Source organism: Kogia breviceps, chromosome 10, assembly GCF_026419965.1.
Source record: "Kogia breviceps isolate mKogBre1 chromosome 10, mKogBre1 haplotype 1, whole genome shotgun sequence".
In the NCBI taxonomy this organism is placed as follows: Eukaryota; Metazoa; Chordata; class Mammalia; order Artiodactyla; family Physeteridae; genus Kogia; species Kogia breviceps.
Window position 1 is genome coordinate 46,335,565 of NC_081319.1, and position 12,386 is coordinate 46,347,950.

General features: G+C 56.9%; 1 protein-coding gene and 1 long non-coding RNA gene across 2 annotated transcripts; one reads left to right on the forward strand and one right to left on the reverse strand.

Annotated features, from left to right (window-relative positions):
• Nucleotides 1-16: 16 nt before the first annotated feature.
• On the reverse strand, nt 17-3,037 carry LOC136791986 (uncharacterized). The gene is made up of 2 exons (XR_010834998.1): nt 2,590-3,037; nt 17-911 (listed from the first exon to the last, which is right to left on the reverse strand). It is a non-coding gene; the product is annotated as an uncharacterized lncRNA (long non-coding RNA).
• A 690-nt stretch (nt 3,038-3,727) lies between these two features.
• KLHL40 (kelch like family member 40) lies at nt 3,728-12,165 on the forward strand. Its single transcript, XM_059077538.2, has 6 exons — nt 3,728-5,978; nt 7,463-7,623; nt 7,898-8,005; nt 8,197-8,382; nt 10,600-10,746; nt 11,607-12,165. The coding sequence occupies exons 1-6, from the start codon at nt 4,821-4,823 to the stop codon at nt 11,716-11,718; spliced, it is 1,872 nt and encodes a 623-aa protein (XP_058933521.1). The 5' UTR covers nt 3,728-4,820; the 3' UTR covers nt 11,719-12,165.
• The last annotated feature ends 221 nt before the right edge of the window (nt 12,166-12,386 follow it).

Sequence of the window (12,386 nt, forward strand, 5' to 3'; positions counted from 1 at the left end):
TTCTTGTTTTACCAGCTTTTACATTTCCTTTTTAATTGTTAAAACAAATTAACAAGCACCTGGGTATTGGAGTGAGGGGACTGGGCATCATACCTGCTTCCCAGGGCTGGTGGGGGGAGGGGGCTTGGGGTCTTCACCTCCCACTGGAGATCTGCCAGGGCGTGCCTCTGTCCAGCTGGACTTCTCAGCCCATTTGGCCAAGACCTCAAGCCCAGAACCTGGGCCTGCCCTCTCCCCGGCTCCCCCTGTACTCCCCGGTCTTGGACCAGCTGGAGGTGAGTGGCCAGCTAGATGAGGTGGGCCTCAAGCCCTAGGAACCCAGGTCGGGGGCAGAACCTGAGCCTCTGATCCTGATGCGTTCCACCACGGTCAACATAGCACCCCTCAGGGGGCTCAGTGGCAGAACGTCTGTACCCAGGCATGTGGACCCTTGATGTCTGGCCCCAGAGCGTGCGGGGGACAGCAGGAGGGTGAGGAGAAGAGTGAAGGGGAATAAAGGCAGTACAACTGTCCCTTGGCCCAGCCTCTTCTTTACCCATTGCTGCCCTGACTACCGGCTGAAGAGACTTGGACCAGAGCCAGGGTAGTGCGGAACCTGACAGCTCGGCCGAAGACCACATGGACACCCGTGCCACGAGCATCTGCACACCCCGTTTCCCTCCCTTGAGGGTGGGCTGGGCTCCTGAGGAACATCCAGAGTCAGGAGGAGCTGAGGTCTGAAGGAGCCAGCTGTCAGCACCGGGGAGGACATCTCAGATGGAAGACAGGTAGTGAACTCAGCAGGCAGCTCTCCCTTCGGACCTCCAAGAATTATCTCACTGGAGCGCTGGCTCTGTGCGGGACAGAACTCTAGGCTGTAGTGACACGCGGTGATTGAGGCCCCCATGTATGTGGCACTTGGTCCCAGATACCTGGAGAGGGGGATAACCGGGAAGGGCTAGGAGGGGAGGCTGGTGGGTGGGTTCACCAACCAGCCAGAGAGGGGGTACAAATCCCCAGGATGGGGACATTGCCTTCCACACAGTCCCACTTCTCTGAAGGGAACAGGGGCTCGTTCAGGTCACCCTAAAACTGAAGCTTGCTGTCAGGCCTGCAGGCCTGGCTGCTCCTGCAGTGTCTTGTGGGGATTCAGCTGCTCTCTGTTTCCCTTCTTCTACCCGTCCGTCCGTCCGTCTGTGGTCTGTCTGCTGCCTCTCCCCGTGGCCTCCTCCCTTCAACCCCACCGTGCTGTGAGCAACGGCCTGATGCCACAAGCATTATTTTCTATAGAATCCCTGGGAAAATATCTATTTTTTGACAATGAAAGTTTTACTTGGGCATAGTTGAAGAAGCCAAATATTGATACTTCTAGAACTTTCACTTTCTAACAAAACCCTGCAGTCCCCTGCACCTGCTCCTCTCCAACTCCCGGTAGGCAAGCAGTTCCAATTCAGTTGGTATTTTTGGTGTTCTCCTGCTCACAAAAAGCACACCTCCAATGCTACTTTCCTGATTTTTTTCAGTTTTAGGCATCAGCTATTGATGTATTTCTTCATCGCTCCCATGACACGCACAAACACTATGCACACAATTTCCCTTCCTCCTTCCTCCCAGCATGGTTATATTATTATTTGGGGTTAGATTCATATTTAGCGTGTACATTATTATGACTGTGTAAACACTGATCTCAACAAAGCCATATAATAGAATATGATTCCATTTCCTTTCTTGCACAACTTTTTACTTTTGTCTCTCTTAAACATGATTTGCTTCGGTTTCTATGTGCTAATCACTGCTGCGTTCCCAAACCCTTTGCTATAAATTCAGTTTTTCTTCCAATATGTGCAAACACGGCGGGTGTTCCATCGATTTCATCACTCTTGTAACCAGGGAGCCGTGCAGCAAGATAAACCTGGAGTGCACACACTGCAACCAGCTCCCCTGAGAAGATTTGAGAAACTGTCTAACAACATCCCCCAGCCAGTGGTTCCCTGTCCCACTTTGCTGAGACTGTATCCCTTTCAGTTCATTGCAGAGCTCTTTAACTTCTGGAAGGTTTATGTCTTGGTGGGCTCCTTTTTCCTAACCCTAACATTTACCTTCTCCTCAGGACCACTTCAGGGAATTAAATTCCAAAGAGCTTGACTCTTTCTTTCACCCTGACACAGGAATGAGTTTGCCTGGGTCTAGAATTCAGGCTGGAAATCATTGCCCTCAGAATTTTAGATGCTGGCGCGTTTCTGTTGAGAAGCCCAGCGCCGTAAGGTTTAAAAGGATGAAGTGAGATGACAGTTTTCCTTTGATTCAGCTACAAGCCCTGGAGTCATGCTTCCTCACTCCCACATCCGATCCCTGGGCATGTCCTTGGGTGAGAACAGAGTGGGTGGGGCAGAGATGACACAGGATTGACTTGATAGTTGTTGAAATGGGATGCTGGGTACATGGGAGATCAGTATATCATTCTCTCTCTGGAAATACACGCATTTCCCATAATTATAATTTAAAAATAAACAGTGATTCCCCATTTCACTGAGGGGGAAAAACTGAAGTCTGTACACTGGCCAGACGTGATACCCCACCACAACCTCTCTGCCCTTATCTCCTACTCACCTCCTGGTTCGTTGTTCACTGGCCTCCTTGCTGTTCCTGGAACATGAGGGGTGCACTCCTGCCTCAGGGCCTTTACTCAAGCTGTTCCCCTGCTTGGAAACCTCCTGTGCATTGGCTTGAACCTGCTCAGGTGTAGTCCCCTCAGTGAGTCCATCCTGACTGTTCCATTTAAAATTGTGACCACCTCCACCTGTCACTTCCCATGCCCCCTTCCCAGCTACTGGTCACCATAGCAGTTCTCATCTGACACCCTGTATATATTTATATATTTATTTGTTGCCCCCTCCCTCAACTGACGGTAAGCTCCATAAAGACAGGAATTCTTGCCTGGTGTGTTCACTGCTGAATCCTCAACATTTAGAAGAGTGCACAGTAGGTTCTCAATGAATGGATTAGCCACTTGTAAACATTCTAGTAGAATGCCTGGTAGGAAATGAGCACCACGGAATTCATCATAATCTAAAAATATGTCATTGAGTCATCTGATAAATCTAAGTTAATTGTTCGGTCAGTACCTTCTGTCCTGGTCTTTGGAAAATGAGACTCTGACTAACAGACATTATTTTGTTATTTGCAGGAAGCAGCAAGGTAGAAAGGGATTCCCACAGTCTTTGGAGGTAGGCAGATCTGCTTTGAATCCTGGCGCAGCCACTTGCCAGCTGTGTGACTTGGCCAAGTTGCTGAGCCTCTCAGAGCCTGGTCTCCTCACAGATGGTTCTTACTGGAAGTGCCCTGCAGTCCAGGGCCGGGCTGGAGTCCCCTGGGTGAGCCTTTGCCCTTTCTGAAAGACAGACAGGACCACCTCCAGGAACTGCCTGGGTGCTGTGCCCCTCTGGGACCTGCTGGTGGGGTGAGCAAGCAGGTTGAAAGCACTGATCAGAGGGACAGGCAGTGACATCACTGAGATCACAAAACGGGGAGGTGACTCAGTCCTGGCCCAGCCTGAGGCCCTTTTGCCAATCTCTCCTGCCCCCCCACCCCAAGCCTGAGGTTAAAAACAAGTGACTCAGAAGAATGGTGGGAGAATGCCCCATAACAGTTCACATCAGTGTCTCTGGGGCTAAATTTAACCCACAGCTGCAGCCTCTGGCACTTTGGGAACAAGTTAATCTTGGTGGCTGAGGCTGATGTGTGTGTGCATGTGGGGAGTAGCGGGAGGGTGGTCAGAGGTCCAGAGCAGGGTGTGCATTGGGACCGGCTGTCCCAGACCTCTACCCCGATTCCATACATGCTAGACAGGGTGCAGGGGCACCAAGGCTGCGCAGGCTCAGGCCAAGCTTAGTGTGGACCAAGAACCGAGCATAGACAGCTTTCCTGGAATATTAAACTGAGTGTAGTGTTCTGTTTGGTTTTTGATCCCTGGGGGTTTAAATACCTAGAACAGTTGAATCCTATGAAATGAAATCTTCCGGCATGTCTGACGACTTGCAGGGTTAAACCCTGTGCCGGTGTACTCGCAGGGACACAGAACCTCAGTGCTTCCGAATCTCAGCAGAACTGAGGCCCTTGAAATTGAACTCGCCCATCTCTTCGCCGTGTACGAAGGGAAACTGAGACTCAACAGAGTGATCTGGCTTTCCCAGGACCCATAGGAAAGTGGTGACCTTGTTTATTTAAGTACCTCCTTGCTTTCTTGCACAGTCCAAGGAGGCTCTCAGAGCTGGGGCAGAAAGGGGAAGAGTCTTCCCACTTTAAAGCTGAGGCAACAGGGTCCCCATGCGCAAGTTCATTGAGCAGGAAACCCAAGCACACTGCATCCAGAGGTGGCTGGAGCAAGATACACTCCAAGGAGGAGGATAGAGGCACCTGGACAGAAAGGCCGAGAAGGCATGAAGGAAGGGAGACCCTGGAAGAGGGACTCAAAGGCTTCCCTCTCCTTGGACTGAGGGGCGGAGCTTGGGTCATCCCCTGCCCTGAGAGGTATCACCCAACCAAGGAGAGCCATCAAAGCCTCTCTGTGCTCCGTTTAGAAATGAGACAGCGAGGCCCTCATCTTTCAGGGAGGACAGAGACACCCCACCCCCATCCCATGAGCCCCTGGGCTGAGTCAAGACTGCTCTGGGAGGGGGCCTCAGCCCAGCTGTCCCCTCTGCGTCATGTGCAGGAGGCCGGGCAGCTCGCCTTACAGGGCCCAGTCCACCTCTATATATAGTCCAGCTAGGACAGCTGCGTAGACTGTGCGCGACCCAGCAAGAAGGCAGGGAGTGCGTGCGGAGAGAAGGCCACGCACCATGGCGCTGGGCTTGGAGCAGGCGGAGGAGCAGCGGCTGTACCAGCAGACGCTCCTGCAGGACGGGCTCAAGGACATGCTGGACCACGGCAAGTTCCTCGACTGCGTGGTGCGGGTGGGTGAGCGCGAGTTCCCATGCCACCGCCTGGTGCTGGCTGCCTGCAGCCCCTACTTCCGGGCGCGCTTCCTGGCCGAGCCCGAGCACGCGGGGGAGCTGCGCCTGGAGGAGGTGTCCCCCGACGTGGTGGCCCAGGTGCTACACTACCTGTACACGTCAGAGATCGCGTTGGATGAGGCAAGCGTGCAGGACCTGTTCGCCGCGGCGCACCGCTTCCAGATCCCATCCATCTTCACCATCTGCGTGTCCTTCCTGCAGAAGCGTCTGTGCCTCGCCAACTGCCTGGCGGTCTTCCGCCTAGGCCTCCTGCTCGACTGCGCGCGCCTTGCCGTCGCCGCCCGCGACTTCATCTGCGCGCGCTTCTCGCTGGTGGCCCGCGACGCCGACTTCCTCGGGCTCTCGGCTGACGAGCTCATCGCCATCATCTCCAGCGATGGCCTCAACGTGGAGAAGGAGGAGGCTGTGTTCGAGGCGGTGATGAGATGGGCGAGCAGCGGCGACGCCGAGGGGCAGGCCGAGCGCCAGCGCTCGCTGCCCACCGTCTTCGAGAGCGTGCGCTGCCGCCTGCTGCCGCGCGCCTTCCTAGAGTGCCGCGTGGAGCGCCACCCTCTCGTGCGTGCCCAGCCCGAGCTGCTGCGCAAGGTGCAGATGGTGAAGGATGCACACGAGGGTCGCATCACCGTGCTGCGCAAGAAGAAGGAGAAGGGGAAGGAGGCAGCGGGGGCCAAGGCCACTGACAAGGGCACAGCCGAAGCCAAGGCAGAGGAGGATGAAGAGGAGGCCGAGCGCGTCCTACCCGGGATCCTCAATGACACCCTGCGCTTTGGCATGTTCCTACAGGACCTCATCTTCATGATCAGCGAGGAGGGTGCCGTGGCCTATGACCCGGCAGCCAACGAGTGTTACTGTGCCACCCTCTCCACCCAGATCCCCAAGAACCACGTCAGTCTAGTGACCAAGGAGAACCAGGTCTTCGTGGCCGGGGGCCTTTTCTACAATGAGGACAACAAAGAGGACCCCATGAGTGCTTACTTCTTGCAGGTGCCTGGCCAGCCTTGGGAGGGGCGTGGCCAGTTCTGATTTCTGGGCAGCCTTGGGGCCCAGGAGAGGCGCGTGTCTACTTGTTGGGGAATGTCATTGGGTCTAGGCTGAGATGTAGACCTGGGAGGATTGACAGCCTCTTGCCTGAAGGCTGAAGATAGTTATAGGCAGTTGACAATAAGATGCATAACTTTGGTGTCTCAGTTTCAGGGAGATGTCAGGCTCAGGATGGTCTGATATGTTGGAGGCCCTAGCTCTGCACAGCAGGTGGGGTCAGGGACAGTGAGAAGGAAGAGCAAGGTCAGTGTAGGGGTCCTGGCCAAGAACTTTGCATGAGGCCGGGACTGGAATGTGGAACAGGAGTGTCTCAAACAAAGGGACCATCTTCCCTTGCTTTCCCATTGCACAGATGGGGAAAATGAGGCCCAGGAGAGTGGGGTGCCCAGTCCAAGTTCTAATGTGACAGTGGGATCTCAGAGGGCAGGAATGGTTTTCTGGTGACTGGCCATGTAGGTGTGAGCCTTGCTAGTTGGGTGAATTTGGAGACATGGAGGGGAGGGTGCAGTGCTTCTGGCTGGGAACCAGTGAGCAGGGGACGGAGATGGGAAGGAGCCTATAGTGAGTGGTGTGCTTAGTGAGGTCTGACCAGGTTTGCGAGGGGTGAGGGGCAGTGTGGTGCCAGGGTTAAGCTGGGGCGGGTGGGAAGGGGGGCATCTCCACCAGCCAAGGCACATCATGGGCACATTGTTAATTCTCTCTGGGCCTCTGTTCGTAAATGGGGATATTATTCTTCCTTGCTTGATAAGGTTGTTTGAAGGTTAATTGATGGTTATAAAGTGTTCATCAGCACAGTGCTCAGCCCTCAGATGAGCCCCTAGTATGGTTATTAAAAGGCTGTTGGGGGAAATTTCCTGGCGGTCCAGTGGTTAGGACTCCACTCTCACTGCCGGGGGCCCAGGTTCAACCACTGGTGGGGAAACTAAGATCCCACAAGCTGCAGGGGTGCGCCAGAAAAGAAAAAAAAAACCTGGTGGGTTACACAGGATCGCAGACTTACACTGTAGATTTTAAGGGGTGAGTGGCTGTATTTGGATGTTTCCTGTGCAGTGGGATGGAGTGGAAAACAGGGAGCAGGCAGGCCTCAGTTCAGGAGTCGTACTGGGGAAGGCCAGGACGGCAGCTGGGCCTCCCTCTCAGAGGCCCCTTCTCAGCTCTGTATGGGATGCCCCATCACGGTGCTATAACGGTGGTCTCCTGGCACCTACGGGGGGTGATGGGATGGTCGGCAGTTCTCAGCCTGATAGGAGGAGAGGCACTATCTCCAGGCACCGCCTCCAGTCTGCGCTGGCCCTACCTGGAGACCCGGACTCCTCTGTGACCCTGGGGATGGCCAGATGGGGCTGCGGTGGGGCCGGGCTGGGACTGGGGCGGGGGGTTGGTGGGGGACATGGGGGGCGGTCGCTGACTGGCCACCCGGCCCGCAGTTTGACCACCTGGACTCAGAGTGGCTGGGGATGCCGCCGCTGCCCTCGCCGCGCTGCCTCTTCGGCCTGGGAGAGGCTCTTAACTCCATCTACGTGGTCGGCGGCCGGGAGCTCAAGGACGACGAGCGCAGCCTGGACTCGGTCATGTGCTACGACAGGCTGTGAGCGCGGCCTGGGGGCGGGGCCGAGGATCCAGGCGTGGAGCCTGGGGGCTGGGCCAGGACGGCGGCGGGGCGTGGCGGGGGAGCGAGAGCCCAGGGCTAGGGGCGGAGGCGGGCTTGGGTAGGGGCTGGGCGGGGTGGGCAGGTGGGGTGGGAGCGAAGAGCTAAGAGGTCTGGGAGTTCCGGTAACGAATCGGGGGCATCCCAGTATGTGCTGGGTGGTGGGTGAATGCAGAGACGGGGGCTGAGAGCGCCCTACTTCCCTCCCCTCTAGGTCGTTCAAATGGGGCGAATCGGACCCGCTCCCTTATGCCGTGTACGGCCACTCCGTGCTCTCCCATATGGACCTCGTCTACGTCATTGGCGGCAAAGGTAGCGACAGGTGAGGCGCGGGCCAGGAAGGAGTGCAGCAGCAGCCGGGTCGGCGGGGAGAACGGAAGCAGTGTCTCCCCGAGGCTGTCAGGGGTCTCTCCTGACTGCCTTGCGAGGCACCTGGAGGGACTGGGCCAAGGGAAGAGGCGGCTCTGCTCCTGCCTCCTCCTTCTCAGTCACTGCCCGCCCCCCCCCCCCCAGGAAGTGCCTGAACAAGATGTGCGTCTATGACCCTAAGAAGTTCGAGTGGAGGGAGCTGGCCCCCATGAAGACTGCCCGCTCACTCTTCGGGGCCACCATCCATGATGGCTGCATTTTTGTGGCTGCTGGAGTCACAGACACAGGGCTGACCAGTTCAGCTGAGGTGTACAACATCGTGGACAACAAGTATGTCTGCTTCCCCCCTCCCTGCCCCCGTTCCACTGGACAGTCAGGGACGAAGGGCCCCACTGTAGCAGCCCGGCTGTGTGGCTTTGGGCCTATGTCAGCGCTCTCTGTGTCTGCCCTGGCAGGAGACATAGCCTCTGTCTTGTGTCTCCACTGTGCAGCTTGGACATCAGCACAGAGCTAGCCCCTCTACTCTGACCAGCAGTGAGGTGGGCTTCCCCCACAAGGGTTGTGGCCAGCCTGGTCTGCAGGAGAGAGCTCCCCAGAGATGCCAGGTTCCTCATTCAGAGACTCGAACCAGGCACTGGCCTGGTGCTAGGGATACAGCAGTGACTGAGAGAGAAGCTGCCCTGCCCTGGGAGATCAGGAAGAAAACTGAGCTGGCAGACCAGTTGGACTCAGCCAGCTAAAGGGGTGGTGGGAGAAGGATGCCCAAAGTCAAAGGAAGGCTGGTGCCAAGGCATTTAGGAGAAAAACAGGCAGGCTCATTGGAGGAAAGGGCATTGGTCAGGTTGGATGGAGTGTGGTGGTTGAAGGGAGGTGGGGATTGTGGGTACTGGGGCTGGAGAGGGGGCAGTCGGGTTGAGGGACTTCATATCCTGAGAGTAATGAAATGCCTCTGATGGGTTTTAAGCTCCCTTCTGTGTTTTCCTAAGATGCCTCATGGCAGCTCATGTAGAGAAGAGATTAGGGATTTCCTAGGAGGCAGGGGTACAGCTGTACAGCAAGAAGTGTTGGTGGTCTAGAGCTGAGGGTACAGCAGGGATGGGGCAGAGAGGATGCACTGGAGAAAGACTTAGGCCAGTGCTTTCCATGTGCCCATGAATCCCTGCTTTGAATGCAGATTCTGATTCTCAGGTATGGGGAGGGACCTCAGAGTATATTTCTAATAAACTCCCTGGTGATGCTGATGCTGCCAGTCCATGGACCGTACTCAGTAGCAAGAGTTTAGCAGACAGAAGAAATAGCATGTAGCAATTGATTGGATGGTGGGGGTGAGAGGGAGAGGTGGATGCTTTTGAGTGAGGGTGAGAGGTCATTTATTTTTTTAAATTAATTTATTTATTCATTCATTTTTGGCTGCGTTGGGTCTTCGTTGCTGCTCGCAGGCTTTCTCTAGTTGCGGCGAGCGGGGGCTACTCTTCCTTGCGGTGCATGGGTTTCTCATTGTGGTGGCTTCTCTTGTTGAGGAGCATGGGCTCAAGGCGCGCGGGCTTTAGTAGTTGTGGCACGCGGGCTCAGTAGTTGTGGCTCTCAGGCTCTAGAGCGCAGGCTCAGTAGTTGTGGCGCATGGGCTCAGTTGCTCCACAGCATGTGGGATCTTCCCAGAATAGGGCTCGAATCCGTGTCCCCTGCATTGGCAGGCAGATTCTTAACCACTGCGCCACCAGGGAAGTCCCAAAGAGGTCATTTATTGAAGAACTGTTGGAGTTAGGTAGGAAAAAATGAGGGTTGAGTTAAGACATGTGGATTTGAGGTGCCTGGGTGTCCAGGAGGAGCCCACTAGGGCAAAGAGAGAGCTCGAGGGTGAGATCTGGGGAGGGGGGACAGTACTCGGAGGGGACAAGCTCCCTCAGGAGAGAGGATGTTAGTGGGAGAAGCCGAGGCCCAAGCCCTGGGGGCAGCAGGGGCAGATGCATTATTCAGCAAGGAATCCCAAGAGGTGAGGCTGGGAGGTGGGAAGTGAAGAAAGTCAAATCAGCAGAAGTGCATACTGTGGACCCTGGATTCCAGAGCCCTGTGCTGGCTGGGGACCCGAGAGCAGTTTGGGAGGGATGAGGACCCAACTTTGGGAGCCAGGGGAGGGGAGTGAAGGCACCTTGAGAGTCACTGGGCTGTGAAGGGGAGAAAAGGGATGGGGCAGGAGTGCAAGGGACGGGTCTCAACGGTCACTGAGGTAGCAAGCTGAAGTTGGTTCAGGAGCAAAGGCGGGACATTGGGGAGAGCCCTGGTGGGTTTCATGGGGCAGGTTAGATGGAATGACAAGGGGACAGTGGAAGGAAACGGGAGGGGCAAGAGAATGGGGAAGAAGTGGAGACCAGAGGGCATTCCTGAGAGGTCAGGAAGCAGGTTGTGCTGGGAGCACGGGTGCCTGGGAGTCGGATTTTGCAGGGTGCAGCTGAAGCTGTGAGTGCTGGTGAGGGACAGTCACTGGGCTCGCTGCGGACCCCCCGGCGGCGGGTGAGGCACCTCCTCACGCCCCCTCCTTCCTGCCAGGTGGGCGCCCTTTGAGGCCTTCCCACAAGAGCGCAGCTCGCTCAGCCTGGTCAGCCTGGTGGGCACGCTCTATGCCATCGGCGGCTTTGCCACACTGGAGACTGAGTCCGGGGAGCTGGTTCCCACAGAGCTCAACGACATCTGGAGGTGAGCCTGGCCCTAGGGAGGGGAGGGGAATCGTGAGCAAGGCCAGCTGGGCACCGAGGCAGCGCCCAGCAGGCTCATCTGTGGGCAGAGCTGATCCCTCTCCCAGGAAATCCTGTGGGGACAGGGCAGCAGACATGCCTTGCTCAGCCCAGGGTCTCTCCAGTTTGTTGAGAAAGTCTGGGTTTGCACACGTGGCGCCACACCCCTCTGTGGGGCATCGACAGTGTCAGTCAGGAGCTGGTGCCAAGGTTAGGGCCCAGACCCACAGAACCGGGCCTCAGGGAGCAGAGCAGGCCCTGAGAGGCAGCCAGGTCTTTCCTCTCCCCTCCCTCCTGAGGGGGAGAGCTGGGTCGGGATTGAGAAGTCGCTGGATCCCAGCTTCTCAGAGCCATTGCTTCTATGGCTGGTCCTAGCTGGGGGTGGAGGGGAGAGGTTTCGGCAGCCTGGGGCAGCTTCTGAACCTTCAGCGGTGCCCAGTGCTGCAGGCAGCCTCTAGAGAGCAGTGCTGCTGGGAGAGCAGGACCTGGGGGTACTTCTCGGAGAGTTGAGTACAGAAATTCTCAAGAGGAGGGGTTTGGGGAGGTGCAGGCCTTCCTGGAGGGAGGTGGACTTCAAGGAGTGTGGGCTTCCTGAGAGGGGGCCCTTCCTGGAAGGTAGGGCAGGTGTTCTCTGGGGATGGGACCCCTTTCCCAGAGCATGGGCGCTCTCCAGGAGCTGACCTTCCTGGAGATGGGCCTGAGGCTGGGGTTCGGCACTCCCCAGGGGTGGCCTACTGCACCCAGCCACCCCTCCCTGCTGGGTCCCACCCTGGACTTGGCTGACTGAGCTCCTCGTCCCTGTCTCCACCCCTCCCATCCCAGGTACAATGAGGATGAGAAGAAGTGGAACGGGGTCCTGCGGGAGATCGCCTATGCCGCTGGCGCCACCTTCCTGCCTGTACGCCTCAACGTGCTGCGCCTGACCAAGCTGTGACCCGCCCGGAGGACCTGACTGCGCGCCCCCTCCCCGTGCTGCAGCCCACACAGGCCCAGCCTTCTGGGATCGGGGCTCCAGGGAGGATTCTGGGAGAGGCAAAGCCCACCTGTATCCTATCCCATCATAGTGCCTGAGGGGCTGCTTCAGCCAGGAAAGGGAAATCGCTGCCTGGAGCTAGACTTTCGGGCAGGGACGAGAAACTTTTGGCCTCTCCGGTGTCTCCATATCCCCCGTGTTCTTGGTCCATGAGGCAGAACCTCGGGGGTGTCAGGCTGCTTCCTGGCCCAGCCTCGGCCTGGCTGTGTGTGCCCGTAAACTCCCCACAGAACTCAGTCTCCTCGCCTGTCAGAGGGGAGGGTCCCCATCGAGTGCACCTTGCAGCCTGGGTAAGTCTCCTGTAAGAAGAATAAAGTGCCTTCCGAGCAAGCAGCTCGGGGTCTGGGATCAGGTGCTCCAAGCGTCAGCGACCAGGTGGTTTGAAGACCTGGGGCTTCCGTGTTCAGCTGCTGGGCTGCCAAGGTCGGTGGTCTCTGCCCTCCACTTGTGTCTCCTACACGTTCTGTTTGCGCCAAGAGCTTGAGCCCCCTCCCTGAACCTTCAGCTCCTTGTCCAGCCCGGACAGGGAGCCAGGAGACTGCTGGAGGAAGGGGCAGGGAAGAGCCAAA